The sequence below is a fragment of the Protobothrops mucrosquamatus genome, unplaced genomic scaffold (genome assembly GCF_001527695.2).
Source record: "Protobothrops mucrosquamatus isolate PMUCROS unplaced genomic scaffold, P.Mucros_1.0 scaffold1472, whole genome shotgun sequence".
Taxonomy (NCBI): domain Eukaryota; kingdom Metazoa; phylum Chordata; class Lepidosauria; order Squamata; family Viperidae; genus Protobothrops; species Protobothrops mucrosquamatus.
In genome coordinates, this window is record NW_015387650.1 from 47,054 (window position 1) to 69,588 (window position 22,535).

At 43.1% G+C, this 22,535-nt stretch overlaps 1 protein-coding gene across 1 annotated transcript in view; it reads right to left on the minus strand.

Annotated features, from left to right (window-relative positions):
• The window catches only part of FAM189A1 (family with sequence similarity 189 member A1), a 70,720-nt gene that overhangs the window by 15,932 nt on the left and 32,253 nt on the right, over positions 1 to 22,535 (minus strand). The window contains exons 5-6 of the mRNA XM_015822129.1: positions 4,450 to 4,560; positions 1,508 to 1,636 (exon numbers count right to left, since the gene is read on the minus strand). Of these exons, the coding sequence (XP_015677615.1) occupies positions 1,508 to 1,636; positions 4,450 to 4,560 (240 nt within the window). The remainder of the gene's footprint in view (positions 1 to 1,507; positions 1,637 to 4,449; positions 4,561 to 22,535) is intronic.

Consider the following 22,535-nt stretch of genomic DNA (forward strand, 5'->3'; position numbering starts at 1 on the left):
AGAGATTTCAGCATCGTATTTCATGGGAAACAGTGCAGATTTTTTTTGCTGTCCGGTTGAAGCATTGGAAGAGTTTATTCAACCTTCCCCAAAGAGGTCTCCGGCAGATATGTGAGGACTAGAATCATGAGAAGATGATTCCTCTGTTGCAGAAGCTGGCTTCTTTCCTTCAGAACAATCTCAGGCTGAAATAGTTTTTCAGCTTTTAGAGTGGGGAAAAATAATGGCAGTTTTACATGTACGTTTTTATTTTGCTTAACGGGTAGGAGATTTTGAAAATCGATTCTTGCTATAATCTAGATGCAACACTTTTGCGGATCCTCTGGGGATCCTGTTTAATAAAACTCTTAAAGCAAGAGCGGATAAATTCCAGAGTTTATCCAATATTTAACAATGGGAAAGGACCCCTTAGGAATTAACAAAGCCAACAGAAGATTTTTTCTTTTTCTTTTCCTTTTCTTTATGGCTTTTAGGCAGTGAAAATATCCTTACTGTATTTTTAAATGCCTGTTGGAACTGGAGGGGAAACTGTTTTCAGTTACTGTGGCATAACAAAGTCTCAATAAGGGTTGATTATAACCAAGAATGCCGAGATAAAGGAGCCCAATCTAGGGAAGGGGAGAATGAGATTTTGCAATTTAACAGGGAGTTGCCTCTTTATCAGCAGGATTTCCTGCTTAAATGCATCTCTAATTAACTGAAGCAGATGCTGAAACCCCTCGGTGCAAAAGCATTTCTGAGGAGAAGCTGTCACCTTGACAGCCATGCAAGCAAATCTGCTGTCAGATTCCTATATTCTTCCTAATTTCCGCCACTATGAGGACATAAAAAAAGACGGGAGCTACACACAAGAGCCCTGTCGCAAGGAGGGGATATTCAAGGCCCTGGAAGCCATGCGTCCAGATTTTCTATACACAAAGTCCACGAATTACGACCACAGCTGAGCCCAAAATTTCTGTTGCTAAGTGAGACAGTTAGGTGAATTTTGCTCCGCTTTATGTCCTTCCTTTGTTAAGCAAATCATTGCAGGGTTTAAGTTAGTTACACGGTGGTTAAGTGAATCCGGCTTCCCCATGGATGTTGCTTGTCAGAAGGCCGCAAAGGGGATGACGTGACCCCCCCGGGACACAGCGACCGTCATAAATAGAAGTCAGCTGCCCAGTGTCTGAATTTTGATCACGTGACCCTGGGGATGCAACCATGGTCGTAAGTGTGAAAAATGATCACAAGTCACTTTTTTCAGTGCCATTGTAACTTCAAACGGTCACTAAATGAACTGTCAAGGTTAGTCAAGGATTATTGGCACTTCCTGCTGAAGAATGTGAGAGGATGGAAAGAATGGGTAAAGATACATCTGAATTGTGGGTTTGTGGGAGCTGACTCACAACTCAACAGTTCCTCAGTTTGATGGGACTTAACCATCTGGGAAGACCAAGCAGTAGGTTGCCACTCAACCGTAGGACTTGCTCCTTCCCAGAAGACCAGTTGATGTTTTAGAAGGTCTTACCTTGAGGGTCAACCTGACCGTGTTGCACTCCTGCAGTGGGTTCAATTTCAACATCTCCCCAAGGCTGCAGCCCGAAGTCTGGTGTTGCAACTCACAGCACACACAGACACTGTCACTGTCGAATTTAATCTGAGGAAGGAACAGAGGGGAGAAGAGGCCATCAGGTCTGAATGAGATCAGGTTAAGCCGACATTAACCCTGTTGATGTTCTAGAAATCCTTCAAGCAGTCACAACGTTGAGGTCGTTTCTCTGCAGTTGGTTTCCCTCAAAGTAACCATGGCTTAGAAATTAACAGTAATTAGGATTTGGGGCTTTTTCCTCTTTTAACGTTCTCCATTTTATCTTCGCCTTCTTGTGAATTGCTCAGCTCAGAATCAAGCATCATAAAAATCACAGAAATAGGTAAACGGGTTTTAATGGAAGTGATGAATCTGCAGAAGGAATTGAGGTCATCGCTTCCACCCTTGAAAGTCGCCAATGTGACTCTCATCGGGTGATTTTATTCTGTATCTCAGGGTCTAATCCTGCCCTTAGGGTATCTTTATCTGATGTATCTCCTGCAGCTCGTAGAGTTAGGTCATTTATAAATCTTACAAATAAATAAAGCAATAAAACAAACATGGATCTAGTGGCTGACCTGTTAGATGACGATTTTCTACATACGTAAAGGGGAATGCTTACAAGATTTTGCAAGTTGGATAGACAAAAAGGAAGAGATCCTTCTGAGGAGATCAACGAAAGCTAGGCGGAAGGTGCTGGGTTCAGCCCCAAACAGCTCATCTTCAAAGGATTAGGGAATTTTCTAATTTAGCATCCAGGTTCACTCTTATTCTATAAAAATCACCCGTGTATTCAAGGAAGGCCACAACGGCTTTCTTTAGAAGTAGTTAACCGTTACACGAGCCTCTTCCTTCTTTGAGCAGTAAAAATGAATAAACTTGACAGAAATGCGCCAAATAAGGACAAACACTTATTTGTTTTGTGTATTGAGACCGCAGCTCCTGCCAGCGTTTATGAACAACAAAATGAGATCTGTCTTATTGGCTCCGTTGATTTCTGCACTTCTATTTTAAGAGCCACGCACAGATGCAAAGGGAGCTGGGGCTTCGGATCCGATGTTATCCTCAGCAGTTATTAAAGAGACAAAACCCACACACACAAAGAGGAAATTGGGTGTGGGGTCAGGAAGGACAGGCCTGGAGATACACCCTAGAGCAGGGGTAGGCAACCTTGGCTCTTTTATGACTCATGGATTTCAACTCCCAGAATTCCTGAGCCAGCATGGCTGGCTCAGGAATTCTGGGAGTTGAAATCCACGAGTCATAAAAGAACCAAGGTTGCCTACCCCTGCCCTAGAGAACAGCTGACAATTTTGCCCCATTTTAAGTCTCCATTTGCAGACAGCAGAAGTCAAAATAACACAACAGAACAACAGAGCTGGAAGGGACCTTAGAGGTCTTCAACCTCTGCTCAAGCAGGAGCCTTTATGCCATTTCAGACAAATTGTTGTCCAGTTGCTTCTACAAAACCTCCAGTGTTGGAGCATCCACAACTTCTGCAGGCAAGTCATTCCACTCGTTAATTGCTCTCACCGTCAGGAAATTTGTCAAAAAATTGGAAATTTGTCAGAAAACTGAGATACAGTTTAATAATTGGGAAGAGGGAAAAGAAATATCTTCCTGCAAATTATCTATCTAAAGAAGTAAATTTAAAGGACACTGAAACAAAAGAAATGAGAAGCAGGCAGTGGATCTAAAAAATTATAGAGTTTCTGTCGTGTTCTACGTATTCTATAAAATTGGGACATCCAATTACATACTCAAAAATGGACATTGATGCTTGGAAGAAGTGCACCAAATGCCAAATTAACATGAAAAAACAGGATATTATTAAACCATTCATGTTAACTAACATATTCTGTGAAATACCTCCCTCCATATCATAAAGAGGGGATTGATCCATGATGCAATATAAATGTATCAATGACATAGGTATCGTTCATTAGTATTGCCCTGTTATCTTGGGAAATGAAAGTCAATTGCTTCGTGAACAGCCTTTAATGCCTTGTCTCAAAAGAATAAATAAGGTAGACTATCAGAAGGATATTAACTTGCCCAGAATGTCCATCTTTCACAGAATAAAGGGAAAATCATAATTTGAAGATTAAACTCAATCCTAAAATAAATGGAAGCTCATTTGCAAATTAATTTGGCAGCCCTTCTCTCTCTCTCTCTCTCTCTCCCCTCCTCCACCGAGTTCCAGATAAATCAGAATTGAAGGTGGTCCATAAAGAGCAGTGAGACTGAACGGAATAATTTCAGAGAAAGAGGGGGAAGGAAGACAAACAAGATGGGGCTAGGAAGATTGATAAATAAGAGCCTCCTTCAAAACTTGAATTCTGCAGATGTAGAAATGTTTTGAAGGCAAAGAATTAAAGGAAAGATGGAAAGGAAATAGAGAAGTGATCACACAACCAACCAATGGTCTCTTCAACAATGTCTTAGGGTTCAAATCTAGAAGGTCAAAGAGTCATCCACAATCAGCAGACCTATCCCACAATCTCTTGACATCTCTCAACTTACCAGCCAAGACATGACTAGGGTTAGTCTAAAGACAAGACCTTTCATATTGCGTATTGAATTTCTAACATCCTTGCAGAAATCCCATTCTGCTAGGACAACATTTCCAAGCTAACATCCTTCAGGTGTTCTGGGATTCCAATGTACAGAACTGAAGGTCAACTGGGAGCTTCTGAAGGAAGCCAGGTTAACCTCCAAATTCTGAAAGTGAGCAAGCAGAGAGGAATTGGGAGACTCGCATTTTGACCTCTGAAATATGAACAAGTTGGATTCCCACTGCAAAACGGGCGTGCGTTTTTAGCATGTTTTATTTCAAAACAAATCATCAATATGCAAAAAAGAAGAAGATTTCGATTACTCACCAACTGACACCCTTCTAGAGAATTCACTAGTTGAGCATTTTGACAGGAAAGAATGGACCCAGCTAAATTCAGCATCACGCAGACTGCTGACAGCAACATGAAAAAAGTTATCTGAGGAAGAAGAAGAAGCTTGATTATTTTATATTGCAATGATCACCAAGAGCTAAGAAATAAGAAATGCATCAATGCTGGTAGAGAATCATAGAATTATAGATCTGGAAGGGATCACAAGAATCATCTGATCCAAAAAGTCCAACAGGGTATCTGATTGCAGAACATTGTTCTAGAGATCTGTAAACCCAACACCATCCATTTCTCAACTAGTCATAATATTGAACAGATTGTTCCAGGTAATGCATGTACAAAGCAGCATTTAAACCATGTTCAAAACCACGCAAGCTGAGAGATCCAAGCTCTGGAGGAACAACAACTTGCTGACTACAATAGAGGAAAAAATTGGCCTTCAAAGGGCTTAGGAAGTACTTGCTTCCTCCAGTAACTACTTTCCAATAACCAAAGAAGCAGCTGTGTCTTAACTCCCATGGCTTGTTGTGACCCCCTTGGACAGTTCATCTGAGCAGAAAAGATTGCAGTCTTTCCCTATCACTTTCTGCTTCTTCCTTGGTCCTGGAGACACCACTGGTTGGCATGTTCAAAGCAAGACAACAAATGCAAGAAAATACTTGCATCAAACAAAGAGCTGGAATGGAGATCTTTTCCTTCCATCATCCAAGGATGTCCTCCATCCACACCAGTGTTTCTCAACCTTGGTAGAAGAGATGATGGTGATGATATTCTATCCCCTCAATCAGCATTTCTCAACTTTAAGCTCTGTGGACTTCAACTTCCACAATTCCCTAACTGTCAACAGGAAATTGAAGTCCACACATATTCAAGCAGCCAAGGTTGAGAAACACTGAACTTCACCAAAGAGAAAAAAGGTGGGCCAGTTGTCACTGGAGACCCATCCCTACATCTGAGCTCACTTTTCCACACAAGAGAAAGAAGTCACTTGTGGCCCTCGCCAATACACCATATTCCCCCCCCTTGCGTTGGAAATGAATAATTGCAACTTGGTATGCCAGCCGTCCCTTCCAACCAGCTCCATTCCCTTAAGCAAGCTATCAAAAGCTGTCTAAGAGCCCACTTCAAGAACTTAAAATGGATGGGAGCCACGGTGTGGCACAGGCATTGCTCTGCTTCCCCAAGAGAACCTGGTTTAATTTAGAACATTGCTTCTAATCAGAGGAATGCAATAACAACATTTGCTTAAGTTTCTGGGTTGCTAATATAGCAGCCTCGGGAATAGTGGAAAATGCAAAGAGAATCCTTTCACAGCTCTATCACTCGAGTTCCAGATGTTATATCTTTATTTAGAAAGAATAGCATTATTTGGGCAAATTGGCTCTATCAACACTGTTTTGGGACCTCACATCATGCCTGCCTCCACTGTTCCTGGTTGAAACTTCTCCCGAGAAGGGCGGCTAGATAGATTTGATTAATAGATAAATAAACTTTGAAGATCAGACTTCGTGAAGGACAACTCTTGGACCATTATCTCAAGAGTAGCTTTGGTTTCAACCAGCCTGGTTGCTCTCACACATCATTCTTAACCTGGTTATTGAGTTAACCCTTATTCTTCCTTTTGTTCAATACCCTGATTCATAAAACTAACCAAACAACCTAAACCACAAAAAAGCAAATTAAGATGATCGTAAACCCAACTGAGGATGTTGTGGAAATGTAGACTACTATGATTTTTACTGATCCGGTGTGTTGGGCAAATTGGCTCCTGGCTCTCACTGAGGTTGAAAAATGTGATTCTACACACTTTTCTTAGCCCCAAAGAGATTTCAGAGCAAAGTCAGGGCTTGGAGTAGGTCAATATTATAGCTACCGAACATAAATTGAATAAATAAATATACTTATCCTAACTGCCATTCCTAAACCCAAGTGAATCCATAGATGGAAGTGCTTGCCTCTTTCGTTTTCTATAATTTTTCAGGCAGAAATCCTCTCTTTTACACCAGTTTGCAAAAGAGTTTTGTTCAGGTTTAGGGGAAAAAACCATGCAAGCATGCACATCATTTCCAATTTCAATGCCACAAAACATTCTGCACAAATCATCTGTTTTCCCCATGCATTTGTGTAAGCAGAATGTTCCCTGTCTCATTTTCAGACGCTAAAAGCTAAAATAATCCCACCATTTCACTTGCTCCCTGTTTTTATCGGGTTTGGGGGCGAGCAAGCCACCTCCCCTTGTCCACCCCCCCCCACTTGAAAGCCTGTAAAACTTGTCAGATCCTCCCCCGTCCCAAATCGATTCCAAAATCAGAAGAAAGCTTCATTTTCAATTATCTCTGTAATGAAAAAAACAAAACAAATTGAAAGCGGATGAGAGCAAAAAGGGCCAGATGGCTTTGGAAGGAAGAAGAGGAGGGAAGCTTTTATCTGCACATCAATCGTTGAGAGCCCAGATTCCACAGCCAAGGCCGATATGGAAGATGGATCCTTATCAAACACTCTATCCAAGAACAGAGCAGCAATCTCACAATAATTGCCTTGAGCTGCCTTGAACTTTGACTTAGCAGAGCTTCAGAAAGAAGGAAGAAGGCTGAATGAAGGATCAATTCTTCAGGCTCCAATGTGTTACCCAAAGGGAGAAGAATCTCACGGAGGTATGAAGTTCTATCAAGCTCTTTGAGGTTGGCCCAAGCTTTTGAATATTTTGTACTGCCTGCAAATTCCCTGGAGTTTTACCCCCATCACATCTGGGAAGTTATACTTTCTACAAGATCTACAAGCTTCCCTACAAGACCTGCTACCCCCAACCCTTGAATATTAACTGCATGATGTGGCACAGAAGAGGTTACATTTGACTCTATCGTGCAGCATTCTAGAACACAGTGGGTGTATCGCAACAGATTGCCTCATTGCTGCAGTGCAATTGCTGCCTTCAAAGCAGCAGCACAGTAAAAAAATGTGTTTTAGTTTATTTCTTCCACAATGTCCTTTCCAAAACCGATGCAGAATCAGGTGGCATTGTTAGCAGATTACATCACAACTGAAGTGATTCCATTTTTGTCTATATTTCATCCAGTATACACAATTCTTTCAAACTAGGACTAAGGAGTGAGAACAATTAACCAGTGGAACGACTTGCCTCCAGAAGTTGTGGGTGCTCCATCACTGGAGGCTTTCAAGAAGAGACTGGACAGCCATTTGTCTGAAATGGTATAAGGTCTCCTGCCTGAGCAGGGGGCTGGACTAGAAGATCTCCAAGGTCCTTTCCAACTCTATTATTCTGTTAAATGCCCTTATCTGCTTTGCCACTGAGGGTAGTTGAGGTTCTGAAGGTGGTACTGAGAGCCTTCCTTGAAGAATTTACATTGTTATGATAGGACTCCTTACTATATTACAAGCCTTCCTCTTCATATTTGTGCCATAGTTTACCAAATCACACAAACTCCAAGCAAGCTAAAAGTCCCTGCAAAGAGAAGTTGTGTCTGAAGTTCACTCATATCACTTTGCTGAAATGCGGTTGAGCAGATGTGTTTTAATCACCACTCGGGACCAACACCCTCACGCTCCTAAACTCCATCTGCAGAAGTAGATAGAGCTGGGAAATGTCTCATACCACAAAATAAATTACACACTTCACATGCCATTAGAGACAACATGTTCCCCGATCATAGCTAAGTCTGTGTCATCTGTGTTTCAATCATTTCATCTTGAGTAATAAATCAAGGGGAACTAATGTCAGCCTGTCTCTCCAAGTTATTCACAGAAGTGGGACCACATGGTTAGACATTCATATCCAGAAACAATCAACATCAAAACATCTGTTATTCAAATCACATCCTCAAAGATACAAGCTGCTGATTTTGCCTTTTCCACCATATCATCTTGACGTCTGCCTTCATGGTTAAACACGGCAGGCTACAAAGCTTGCTCCAAAGAGTCCTTCCCTACTCATCACTGCCAGGATCCTTTCCCATCTCATCACTATGGACATGTGGGGCATGGTGCTCTGAGGAAGAATTAAGAGAGTCCAGGATGCTTTGCCTGGAGAAGATGATGGGGAAATTCAGCTGTTGCTTTCCATCATCACTTAGAACAGTGTTTTTCAAACCTGGCCACTTTAAGATGTGTGGACTTTGACTCCCAGAATTCCCCAACCAGGACGGGTTCTGCAATGTTTCAAAAAAGGTGATGAAACACAATTTTCCTCCAAAAGGTATGGCTTCAACTGATGGATGGAAGTTGCAAGCAACAGTCAATTCCTCCCACCTGAACTCTCAGGAGGAAATGTCTATGGAGGAAATTGCTCTCTATGGTTCTGAAATCTAGGTCCACTCCAGAGTGGAACAGCTTCATCTTTCTTCAGTTGACTGCCTGTTGCCACCTATTTTTCCTTAGCGATCATCAGGAGCAGAGTTTGATTGATTTAACGACATTGAACACAGAAGTAAATCCATCATTAAAAACATAACATCCATACGGTAAACAAAAGATTAAAAAAAAAGAAAAGAAACCCTGTAGCTGCTGCCAAACAAGTCCAAAGGCTCTCTTAAAGAGGACAGTTTCATTATCTTTTGAAAAATAATTGGGACAGAAAAACACCTAATCTTGTTGGCCATCTCCAGATGGGGAAGGCATTACTACTGAGAAAGCCAATCTCTGAGCCCAAGTGCCCTTGTTTTCTTTCAAGGTGGGTATCTGGACCATCTTCTCCCTACTGGATCATGTAAGTCAGACAGATCCTATAGAAAGGAGACAATCCTGAAGATAACAAGGACCCATCCCCTACAAAAAGCTTTCTAGGTGATCCACATTTTGGATTGGGCCTAGAAGCCTAAAGTCCCTGCAGAATAGGGGTTATTCTACTCAATTGTGTAATACTGGTCACCACATCCTGCATCAGTTGCAGCTTCCAAGTTGACTTGGAATGGCAGCCTCAGATGATGCAATTCCCTGATGGGACTACGACTAGCTCGATACAGTAGATACCTGGAGATGCTGAGAACCTTCTGCACTGACCTCTGGGTGTCAAGCTGGGTTATAAGGCAACTTTGTAATGGAGGACAATAGCCACCCACTGAGTTCAGGAGGCAGATCTCAACAGCCTGCCCACCAAGCTTTTATCATTCTTCCTGGTGTCACCCCCCAAAAATAACCCATGCAAAAGAATGTGAGGCACAGCCAGTCCCTTCGAAGATTACATCCATAATGCATGCCACCTGATTTAACTGGTGTACAGAAGTTCAGGGATTATTCAGAGCACATCTCCTGATGCAACTGTGTGTGGCCGCCTTAATATTCTCTTTCATGCATGGCTTCTGTGACGATAATCCCCCTCATTGGGAACAGATAGGGTGGAGGAACAAACAGAGAAGCACCAGACTCCAAAATAAACATTAGATAATCTGAGTTAAACAGGAAGAGAGGTGGGCCACCTGAAGCACGTCCCACCTTGGTGAAGGCTACTGAAAACCCCCACGATGGAGCATGGAAAATCCCATCATTTCTTGCCAAATACAGCTATTTTTCTCCCCTGAAACCTTGCATCTCTTTTTGTCTTCTTAAGGACCTTTTTGTCTCACGCTTCACCAGTTTCTAAATGGCCCAGACAATGGCAGTGTCAGCCCGGTAACTATTTAGTATTCCCTCAGCTCCCTGTATTTCCCTTATCATTTTGACTGTGGCTTGAGCTTATTATCTGCTCTCCGCTCTCTTTATCTGGATGCCTCAACAGAAATCCTGCAAAACAGAGTGCTAGGCAGCCAGTCTCTCTTAGACTGTCTCTCGTTGTGCAATTAAATGTTTGTCGTCTTTTATTTGTGCAGAAGCCTCTTGCCCTAGATGAAATGCAATCATCTTCTCCGGATCGTATCGCTTTCTGCATCCTTGATCAGCCATTAGCTTTCTTCTTCCTTGTACGTTTCATTGCTCAAGTGACGAGTTTTAGCTATTCAAGGTTTGAAAACATAACATAAGAATGAAAGAGATAAAAACAAAAGAATAACAACATTGTATGGGGAATGCATTTGTGCATGAGCCCTTATTACATAACATCCATAGGATGTACCAGAATTTGCAATGTGACATTGGGTTGACTCTGCGTCCTTCTCTACCATAATTTCAGCCCACGCAATTTTCTTTCTCTCACACAAATTGTATTGGGCAAATTGTCTTTGTCAATTCCCCACCCCCACCCCCCGCTGAGTTTGATTTTCTTTGAATTTCTCAGAGGCTTAGAAGACCAACTTCTATGGAACTGAGAGAATCCCTCAGCTGTTCTGGTTCTTATCACCAACCCAATTTCCCCTAATCTTCCATCTGTTCTCTACACTTGTTTGCCTAGTGTTCTCTTTCAAGATCACCCAGTCTGAAGTTGGTTTGTGCCTAGGTGGATTTGCTCCATTGAGAAAAACCAATCACGGGATGTGCAACTACTGAGGTGCGCAACACTTCAACAAAGAAATATCTTTGTGGAACAATCATTTGTCTTCCTTAGATAACTAATGAAGCAATGCAACACCACCATTCTTCTAGATGAACCTATGTAGACCATGGCTTTAAGAATAATTTAGTTTATGAAGAAGAAAGAAAAAAGAAAGAAGGAAGGAGGGCGGGAGGGAGGGAGGGAGGAAGGAGGAGGAGAAGGAGGAAGGAGGAAGGAGGAAGAGGAGGAGGAGGAGGAGGAGGAGGAGGAGGAGGAGGAGGAACAACGCAGGCATCTGAGGAAAGTCAAGGTAGCAACCACAACTGAAAACTTCATCTTGACTTTTTTGACTCCTCCGCAGAAGAAAGGAAAGGAGTATGCACATCCATCTGAACTGAAGTCCACACCACTCAGAGTTGCTGAAATTGAGAAGCATCACCCTTGAAGTATGATTTTTCTCAGAATGCAACTTCAAATCAAGACAACTTTTATTCACACAGATTCTGCAAGATGCGAGTAGAAAGCCTCCTGAGAACGACTTGTTTTCCATCCAGAAATAAATATGCTTGATGCTGGCCAAGGACCAGGCGTTTGATCTAAGAAGGTGGGAAAATCGGCAGACGTGGGGGCCGTGGGAATCAGGCAGGGCTCTTTCCCAGGTCGCTGCTATTTTTCAGAAAGCTTTTACGACTTATAAACCTGGCACGTTTGGCAAAAGGCAGGTCTAATTGTCTCTGCGGTGCTCTTACTGCCTTTTCAGTTATTTACTAGATGTTCATCTTGACTCTCCTCCAAGGAGTTGGAAGGGAGCAGACGTACCTTCTCCTGCCCTCCCCGCTTATACTCTCTTCTCAGCAGCCCCACGAGGTGGATTAAGCTGATAGAAAGTAATTAAGTTAGCCGAGCAGCAGCGTGATGGCAGAGAGCAGCGATAAATCTGGTCTTCTGCAGTCTAAGTCACATCATTTGCCAATCTTGGCAGATTCAAGGTGGACTTCAGCTCCCAGAATTCTCAGCAAAGGATATGCAGGCGGTGGAATTCTGGGAACTGACGTCCATGCCTCTGGAAATTGCCACGGATGGGGAACTCTGCTCTAATTTAACCATCCCCAACAACTGCCCTCTGGTTGTGTTAGGGCTACGGTCCCTAGAATTCTCAGCTAGCGTGGCTGGGACTTCTGGATAGTGGAGTCACAACTCATGGGAAGAAAGCCACATGGGTTTGATTCTGCTATATACTTGCTTAATTGGTACTTCCCACCCATCACACATCACTGGACTGGAGACCAAAAGTTGTGTAGACCATCTGTGTTAACTAAGGACAACCAAGAAAAAGCAAAATCCTCTTGTGAGATTTACACAAGCATCCCCCTCTTGAGACTCATGCTGGAACAACTCCTTGCCTCATATTTTCCATCACTGATGCTGCGTAGGAAGCCGCACCTCCCTGAACAAAACACCAATGTGTTTTATTTTGAAAATAAATAAATAAACCCTGCATTTCAGCCATCTGCCACACACTCAAAGTGGATTAGCACCAATTCATTACCAAACAATAACAACACTAATCATTTATTTATGATGAGGTCAGGGGTCAATTGCATTGAGAGAAAAGAACAAGATTTTTCTTACAAAATTCCCAGAAAGATTTGGCTGGCCAAGATTGGAAAGAAGGCGGTGAACGAAAGGTGATGCATAAACAAGAAAGAAATTTTTAAAAAAGAGTAAATAGAGGAAAAAAAGAAAAAGGGAAATATAAAGTGATTTTGATCTTCTTTAAAGCATTTGTGCATGCATTTATATTTGATCTCCTCTCTCTAAGGTTACATAGATAGATTCTGTCCACGTTTTACCTATACTCTTTCCATATTCTCTCTTTTCTAATCATCCAGCCCATAAATCACAAGTAAATGTTTTTCATTTTCAGCAAAAACTCCATAAAGTCACTAACAAATGTAGTTACGGTTCTTTCCTTAATCAAACAAGTCAATTTTGCCCTCTCTTCAACTTCTGCCATCCTTCACCAACTGTTCCTCCATGGTGGGTATTTGAGTCAGTGCTCTATTTTAAGGCAGAAAGAGTCTGGGTGTTTGGCATCATGAAAAACACTCTGGACATGTGAGAACCCGCAGAGTCATTTGTAGATGAGTTCCTGAGGAACCTCAAGAGAAGCAAAGGTAAGGAGACACCACGAGACACCACGATGCTCTTTGGATCAGCTCACTGCAAGAAGGCCAGGTTGCAGTAGCTTTTGCAATGTGCTGCATGCCTACTCAGGGTTACCATGGTGACCTGATGCTGTGGTATCATGGTTAGTTGGAGAATCACTACAACCTGCTTGCTCAGGAAGAGAGTATTCTAGCTCTCCAGAAGCCCTTCTTACTTCTGCTTCCTAGGAGAAACTGGGTTGGGGTCCACCAGACGACCTGCCTAGCAGATGGCTTGGGGGCGAGGCAGAAAGGAGAAAAGAGGACTTCAACTTTTACGTGATAGCCAGGGTGGCGGTTGGAACCCCCAGACTTATGGTCTTGGGGGATTTCAACCTGCCATCAGTGGGTGAGACGTCGGCGGCAGCTCAGGAGTTCTTGGCTTCCATGACGGCCTTGGACTTGACCCAATTAATTCAGGCCCCCACTCACACGGGTGGACACACGCTGGATCTGATTTTTGTCTCGGGCCAGTGGCAGAATGACCTNGCTCCCTGTATTTCCCTTATCATTTTGACTGTGGCTTGAGCTTATTATCTGCTCTCCGCTCTCTTTATCTGGATGCCTCAACAGAAATCCTGCAAAACAGAGTGCTAGGCAGCCAGTCTCTCTTAGACTGTCTCTCGTTGTGCAATTAAATGTTTGTCGTCTTTTATTTGTGCAGAAGCCTCTTGCCCTAGATGAAATGAAATCATCTTCTCCGGATAGTATCGCTTTCTGCATCCTTGATCAGCCATTAGCTTTCTTCTTCCTTGTACGTTTCATTGCTCAAGTGACGAGTTTTAGCTATTCAAGGTTTGAAAACATAACATAAGAATGAAAGAGATAAAAACAAAAGAATAACAACATTGTATGGGGAATGCATTTGTGCATGAGCCCTTATTACATAACATCCATAGGATGTACCAGAATTTGCAATGTGACATTGGGTTGACTCTGCGTCCTTCTCTACCATAATTTCAGCCCACGCAATTTTCTTTCTCTCACACAAATTGTATTGGGCAAATTGTCTTTGTCAATTCCCCACCCCCCCCCGCTGAGTTTGATTTTCTTTGAATTTCTCAGAGGCTTAGAAGACCAACTTCTATGGAACTGAGAGAATCCCTCAGCTGTTCTGGTTCTTATCACCAACCCAATTTCCCCTAATCTTCCATCTGTTCTCTACACTTGTTTGCCTAGTGTTCTCTTTCAAGATCACCCAGTCTGAAGTTGGTTTGTGCCTAGGTGGATTTGCTCCATTGAGAAAAACCAATCACGGGATGTGCAACTGCTGAGGTGCGCAACACTTCAACAAAGAAATATCTTTGTGGAACAATCATTTGTCTTCCTTAGATAACTAATGAAGCAATGCAACACCACCATTCTTCTAGATGAACCTATGTAGACCATGGCTTTAAGAATAATTTAGTTTATGAAGAAGAAAGAAAAAAGAAAGAAGGAAGGAGGGCGGGAGGGAGGGAGGGAGGAAGGAGGAGGAGAAGGAGGAAGGAGGAAGGAGGAAGAGGAGGAGGAGGAGGAGGAGGAGGAGGAGGAACAACGCAGGCATCTGAGGAAAGTCAAGGTAGCAACCACAACTGAAAACTTCATCTTGACTTTTTTGACTCCTCCGCAGAAGAAAGGAAAGGAGTATGCACATCCATCTGAACTGAAGTCCACACCACTCAGAGTTGCTGAAATTGAGAAGCATCACCCTTGAAGTATGATTTTTCTCAGAATGCAACTTCAAATCGAGACAACTTTTATTCACACAGATTCTGCAAGATGCGAGTAGAAAGCCTCCTGAGAACGACTTGTTTTCCATCCAGAAATAAATATGCTTGATGCTGGCCAAGGACCAGGCGTTTGATCTAAGAAGGTGGGAAAATCTACAGACGTGGGGGCCGTGGGAATCAGGCAGGGCTCTTTCCCAGGTCGCTGCTATTTTTCAGAAAGCTTTTACGACTTATAAACCTGGCACGTTTGGCAAAAGGCAGGTCTAATTGTCTCTGCGGTGCTCTTACTGCCTTTTCAGTTATTTACTAGATGTTCATCTTGACTCTCCTCCAAGGAGTTGGAAGGGAGCAGACGTACCTTCTCCTGCCCTCCCCGCTTATACTCTCTTCTCAGCAGCCCCACGAGGTGGATTAAGCTGATAGAAAGTAATTAAGTTAGCCGAGCAGCAGCGTGATGGCAGAGAGCAGCGATAAATCTGGTCTTCTGCAGTCTAAGTCACATCCTTTGCCAATCTTGGCAGATTCAAGGTGGACTTCAGCTCCCAGAATTCTCAGCAAAGGATATGCAGGCGGTGGAATTCTGGGAACTGAAGTCCATGCCTCTGGAAATTGCCACGGATGGGGAACTCTGCTCTAATTTAACCATCCCCAACAACTGCCCTCTGGTTGTGTTAGGGCTACGGTCCCTAGAATTCTCAGCTAGCGTGGCTGGGACTTCTGGATAGTGGAGTCACAACTCATGGGAAGAAAGCCACATGGGTTTGATTCTGCTATATACTTGCTTAATTGGTACTTCCCACCCATCACACATCACTGGACTGGAGGCCAAAAGTTGTGTAGACCATCTGTGTTAACTAAGGACAACCAAGAAAAAGCAAAATCCTCTTGTGAGATTTACACAAGCATCCCCCTCTTGAGACTCATGCTGGAACAACTCCTTGCCTCATATTTTCCATCACTGATGCTGCGTAGGAAGCCGCACCTCCCTGAACAAAACACCAATGTGTTTTATTTTGAAAATAAATAAATAAACCCTGCATTTCAGCCATCTGCCACACACTCAAAGTGGATTAGCACCAATTCATTACCAAACAATAACAACACTAATCATTTATTTATGATGAGGTCAGGGGTCAATTGCATTGAGAGAAAAGAACAAGATTTTTCTTACAAAATTCCCAGAAAGATTTGGCTGGCCAAGATTGGAAAGAAGGCGGTGGACGAAAGGTGATGCGTAAACAAGAAAGAAATTTTTAAAAAAGAGTAAATAGAGAAAAAAAAGAAAAAGGGAAATATAAAGTGATTTTGATCTTCTTTAAAGCATTTGTGCATGCATTTATATTTGATCTCCTCTCTCTAAGGTTACATAGATAGATTCTGTCCACGTTTTACCTATACTCTTTCCATATTCTCTCTTTTCTAATCATCCAGCCCATAAATCACAAGTAAATGTTTTTCATTTTCAGCAAAAACCCCATAAAGTCACTAACAAATGTAGTTATGGCTCTTTCCTTAATCAAACAAGTCAATTTTGCCCTCTCTTCAACTTCTGCCATCCTTCACCAACTGTTCCTCCATGGTGGGTATTTGAGTCAGTGCTCTATTTTAAGGCAGAAAGAGTCTGGGGGGTTTGGCATCATGAAAAACACTCTGGACATGTGAGAACCCGCAGAGTCATTTGTAGATGAGTTCCTGAGGAACCTCAAGAGAAGCAAAGGTAAGGAGACACCACGAGACACCACGATGCTCTTTGGATCAGCTCACTGCAAGAAGGCCAGGTTGCAGTAGCTTTTGCAATGTGCTGCATGCCTACTCAGGGTTACCATGGTGACCTGATGCTGTGGTATCATGGTTAGTTGGAGAATCACTACAACCTGCTTGCTCAGGAAGAGAGTATTCTAGCTCTCCAGAAGCCCTTCTTACTTCTGCTTCCTAGGAGAAACTGGGTTGGGGTCCACCAGACAACCTGCCTAGCAGATGGCTTGGGGGCGAGGCAGAAAGGAGAAAAGAGGACTTCAACTTTTACTCCCTGCAACCCAGAGAGGAGGGGAAAACAATATACTGGGGAAAAAAGGGATGGTGACCCCCATTGTCTGGAGAAGGAAAGGATAGTTAAACACAGAATGTAAGAGGAACGTCTGGAAGGGGCTATCCATCCATCTAGAAGAACCAAACCACAGACCTATCCAGATGTAAAACAAAGACCCATAGTTGCCAAATGTTGGCTTTTAGAACATCTGTCATACATTCAAGGGAGGTCTTGTATGTGACTGTTGCCTTAGGACAGGGGTCTTCAAACTTGACCCTTTTATGAGCTGTGGACTTCAACTCCCAGAATTCCTCAGCCAGGCACGTGCCTGGCTGAGGAATTCTGGGAGTTGAAGTCCACAAGTCATAAAAGGGCCAAGTTTGAAGACCCCTGCCTTAGGATGTGATTGCTGTTTTAGGATGGCTTAAAATCTCCCCTACTGCAGGCTAGAAGGGGGAAAATGGATTAAACCTCTCTTGTCATCTCCCTTGTGAACTTCTGCTTAAGGACAGGGAGAGCCACATAACCTGATCAATNTAATGGAACATGTGCCAATAAATGGAATTTTACACATACAGATGATGTGCTATAACCAGCCCATCCCTAAGTAGCTGAGAGAGTCGGTTCTCCTTTTAATTCAGCTGGGTCCACTTCAGCAAACCATGATTAGAGGCATCCGCTTTTATAGGACCCCTTTTTCTACCGCAGCCACCTGCATTATTTCAGCTGTGTTGTTTCAAGGTGTGCCTCGAGGAATTCCTGTTCTTTGAGACAACCTGGAAACATTGCAGATGGATAAATAAATCTGTGTCCCTGACACACTGAGATAAGCCAGCCCTAAAAATCAGGGGTCCCTCTGGAATAATAGCAAGAAGAAAAGAACTAAATCCAGACACACCAGTAAAAATTAGAATGCCAAGTGGCAAACGCAGAATAACACACTCATTCTCTCTCACACACACACAAACACACACACACACACACACAGAGAGAGAGAGAGAGATTACAATTACAGTTCCCAGGTTTCTCTGGAGTTAAGCCATAAATACTGCTGGAATTGTGGGGTCCTTAGTGCTCTCTGAGCTTCGTTGTTTTCTTGCAGACGTTTCATTATTCAGCTAGGTAACATCTAATAACTGATGATGTTACCTAGTTTGGTGATGAAACATCTGCAAGACAACCATCAAGAACAGGGGTAGGGAATCTTGGCTCTTTTATGACTCGTGGACTTCAACTCCCAGAATTCCTAAGCCAGCCATGCTGACTCAGGAATTCTGGGAGTTGAAGTCCACAAGTCATAAAAGAGCCAAGGTTCCCCACCCCGATCAAGAACACCACAGTCAAGAACAAGAGATCTATTTTAAGGTCTGCCGAGATAACAGTATCCTTCCGCCTCTAGACAAAGAGAAAGATAAGAAAGAGGGCAAAATTCTCCCTTTCGTTCCTTATCGGTCCCAAAGGTGCTTTTTTTCCCAAAGGGCAACTGGACTTTCTTGTTCTTTTTTCCTTGAAAACATTTCACTTCTCATCCAGGAAGCTTCTTCAGTTCTAACTGAATGGTGGAGAATGGAAGGATTGATATCCTTTGCAGTCATCTGGTCATCAGACTGACCCTCAGAGTGCTAATGACCAGATGGCTGCAAAGAATATAAACCCTTTCATGATCTAGTTGGGCCATGAAATGTCTTGCAAGAAAACAACCAAGCTCAGAGAGCACCAAGGACCCCCAATCCTCCTCCTCCTGATGATGTTACCTAGTTGGGTCATGAAATGTCTGCCACAAACCACCAAACTCAGGGAGCACCAAAGACCTCACAGTTCAACCTTGAGCTACAAATGTTCTTTTCTGTAATGCTAATTATTGTACTGCAGAACGTGTCCTTCAACATCGTAGGTCCTTTGGGGGGGATCTCATTTTACAGTGATCCAAGATCTTGGTGGATGACTAGATTCTTCCCACAGGTAAGAGCTTTGCGCTGATCCCTTTGCTGTTTGCCCTCTCTCCTCCCTCCAGTTCTCGCCCATCTGAATAACAAATGCAAAACAAGCAAACAAAATGTTGTGCAAATATTCCTGCCAGATTTAAAACAAACAAACCTAAGCCATCCCTGTGAAGTTCTCTCTCTCTCTCTGTGTTTTTTAAGTGAGTGCCATACATCATAAATGATAATTGCAAAACCAAATGAAATGCTTATTAACACCACCTAAACTCGGTGGAACAGCTGTACGTGTTCGTAATTCGTTGATGGGGAAAAAAAGTAATTTGTAAGCAGCATTAAGGAGTGGAAAAAAGGTCCTGAGGGGGAAATCTGCACTCCAAGGCAGACAGTGTTATATATGGATTAAAATTAGACCTTCAAATGAGGAGGATCTTTGAAGAGACCAGAGTGACCAGAGCTAACCCAGCCTCGTTATTAAGGTTGCATTTAATTATCCAGGACTATATAACTTCCCTTCAAGCAAATAATGCCATTTCTAGAGGTTGACACTAGTTTAGAAATCAACAAAGTCAGATATTTATATAGCAAGGGCCTGCTCAGAGTTTCTCAAAAGTCCTCTGGAATTCAAAAACCATCTTTTTCAACTACAGTGAGACAAACCAACCACTTTGGATCAAGCCAGCTTTGATGACACTGTTGTGGCTGCCATTTTGGCCTTAGTTACCACACCCTGTGGACATCCTCTGGCTGGGTGTTTGTCGTAGGGAAAATCATTTCCATAGACACCATTCATGCTTTCAACCCAATGCTTATTTATTTGTTACTCTACTAAATGCAATTTAAATCCTTAAAATGGTGTTCAAATTAGATGTTTTGGCTTTGAGGTTTGGCACCTCTTTGGTGGAGCTTCACATTTCGTTCTCACGGCTCCATCCTTGATCAGCTGGTCTGCTCCAGATTGACAGCTCTGGTTCCTGTCACCCTCTCATTCTTCCCTCTTACCTCCCGAACCTCCCCCCCCCCCCAGGATGCCAGCGAAGCAAAGGATGCTGAAGATGGCAGACCTGACAGAATCCTTATAAAAAGTGTAACAAATTAAAAAGAATCTGGGATAGCTGCAAATCTAGGGTGGGTTTTGACTCAGCAATCCAACATGGACTGAAGGAGGCACAAGACGGATGGATTTGTTCTGGTCTACAGTTTGGAGATTTTAGAACACCCCCTTGTGTGGAGTGGCTATGCTCAGATTGATGCTTGGTTAATGCGACTTTGCAGTCCAGTTCACATATCCTGCTAATCCTTCATTTTCTGAATCTCATCCTTAGTGAGGTCAGTGTTTCTCAGTCTTGGCAACTTCAAGCTAGGAGTTGAAGTCCACCCAGCTTAAAGGCACAAAAGTTGAGAAATGCTGAATTACACTGAAGTATTCAAGGGTTTGTTTGAACCAGAGTTTGTTTGACAACTCGCCATTTGCCATGTTCCTGCCACATGCTGAGCCAACAAGCCAGGTTATGCCCTAGCCTATTGCGCAAAGCCCATACATGTAAACCCAGATTTAAGAGTCCTTTGTGAGAAAACAGTCAGACACAAAGGATCGGGGACATATGTTAAATTTCAGTTCAGAAGATTTATTTCTCAAGCTTATACGCAATAATTTAGTCAACTCAAATTCAGTCTTAAATTGGCACCCGATAAAGGTCAACGGAATTCAAGAGGGGTTGGACAGGGGCCATTTGTGGCGATATAAGGACTCTAGGCTTATGACTCTCTTAACTCCGTCCCTCCCAGCTCTGCCTGCTCTTCTCCTACAAATATTGCTCTTACTCCACTCGGTGTGTGCTAAAAGATGAGTGAGTAAAACCTAAACATTGTAGCACGCAGCAACTATCCACTGAGTGTGAAAAATGCTGTCCAGGCTGATTAAAGGGGGAAAAAATTGCTCCTTAACGCTCCTCTAATTGCCTGCTGTTCTGTGTCTATTTTCTTCCACCAAGCAAGGATGCCAAAGCCCTGCCAGAAAATAAGCTGTTCTTTCACCACCAAAATGGTACTGATGGCTTTGGTATGAATAAAACATGCCACATGCAAGATTAATACGAAAATGGAGTTGCTGGTGTCATCAGCAGAAAGCATGGTTTCCGAGCCCCCCCTCCCCATGCTTTTATTGCTAAGAAGGCCTCCTGTCGCCACACTTGACGTCTCAACAAAGCTCAGTGGGCAGGAGTTAAAGCAGAATTTTGCTTCTTCATCCCATAAAGCGGTCAAGTATTTTACTTTGGTTTATTCGTGTCCTGCCTTGATTATTTTTACGAATAGCTCAAGGTGGCAAACATATCCAAGGCATCTTCGTCCTCCTATTTTCCCCCCAACAACAACTCTGTGGGGTGGGGTGGGCTGAGAGTGGATGACTGGCCCAAAGTCGCCCAGATGGTTTTCACGGCTAAGGCGGGACTAGAACTCTTCATCTCCTGGTGATTGGCACAAAGTCACCCAGCCAGCTTTCACACCTAAGGCAGGACTAGAACTCACCATCTCCCAATCTCTAGCCAGGTGAGGAATGGGAGGCATCAGGAACTGGGTGCAGAAGAGATCCCAGGGGTGCAGGAGCGTGATGATGTCACTGATTAAACATGACGACACACATGAGGTCATTGTGGCTTGTGTATGAAATTGCAAGCCGAATCTCCAAGTCAGATGTTTGGAATGCCGCAGTGTTGTTTTACACAGCTCAATGATGGAAAGCTTCAAGAACAGTGAGCAGAGGTGTTCACATCACATAGGGGTGTGACGACATTACTGAGTCAAGGGGTGCTGTTGTGGCTCACCCCAGATATGTACAAAATTGCAAGCCAGAAACGCAAGTCAAATGTTTGGGATGCTGCAATGTTGCGTTGCATGGCCCAAGAAGATGGGGCCAAGGATGCTGAATCTTACCTTGGTTCTCCTTGAAAACGGTGACTTATAAAAGTTAAGTCAACTTCTGCTAAACCAGGATTTCAACCCCTCCCACTCCTTGTGGGATATACCAGCAAATTATTGCTCTCAGCTGCACTTAACTTCACTGGGTGATTATTATCGGAATGAAATTAGAGCACCTATACTATCTTGAGAATTAGTAGGATCTAAATCTAGTTCATAAATAGGATGAGCAAATACCTGTGGGTGTTTTCAAGTCATGCCTTTGGAAAGAAAAATAATCACCAAGTCAAAAATAATCTATTGGTTCCTGTTTGCTTTTTCTGATCCTCCAAGTAGCTCATTCCCGGCCAAGTGTCGGCTCCTCTCCTTTGAGTAAATATCTGCCCAGACAACAAGCAGAGCTGGGATTAATTATTCAGCACAGGTTCCCATCCGCTCTGGATTAAGTCAAGACTACTAAATGGTTTCTGAACTCTTCAGCCAACGGGTGTGAATGTCACTAAGGACAACCTGGACCTTAGCCCTTCGCAGAGGGACTAAGAGGGCTCAGCAGAGGTGAGAAACTAGGCAGGAGGAACTTGGAGAATGCAGCAGAATCAAGACTTTATCCTGAAGGAAACCCCACTTTCAAAACCTGCTTCTTCCTATTAAGCTCATCAACGAATAGCTTCCATGTCAGTCCACGTCATGCAATCTCCATCCATCAAGCATTACCTTGGCAGAGATGCCCCTTTCTTGAACTTCAGTGAGTCTGTATCAAATTAATTTGGGGAAAGATATGAGCTGTTCCCCTCCCGTCAGGATCGTTGGCACCTTAACAAAACAGTCTTTAAA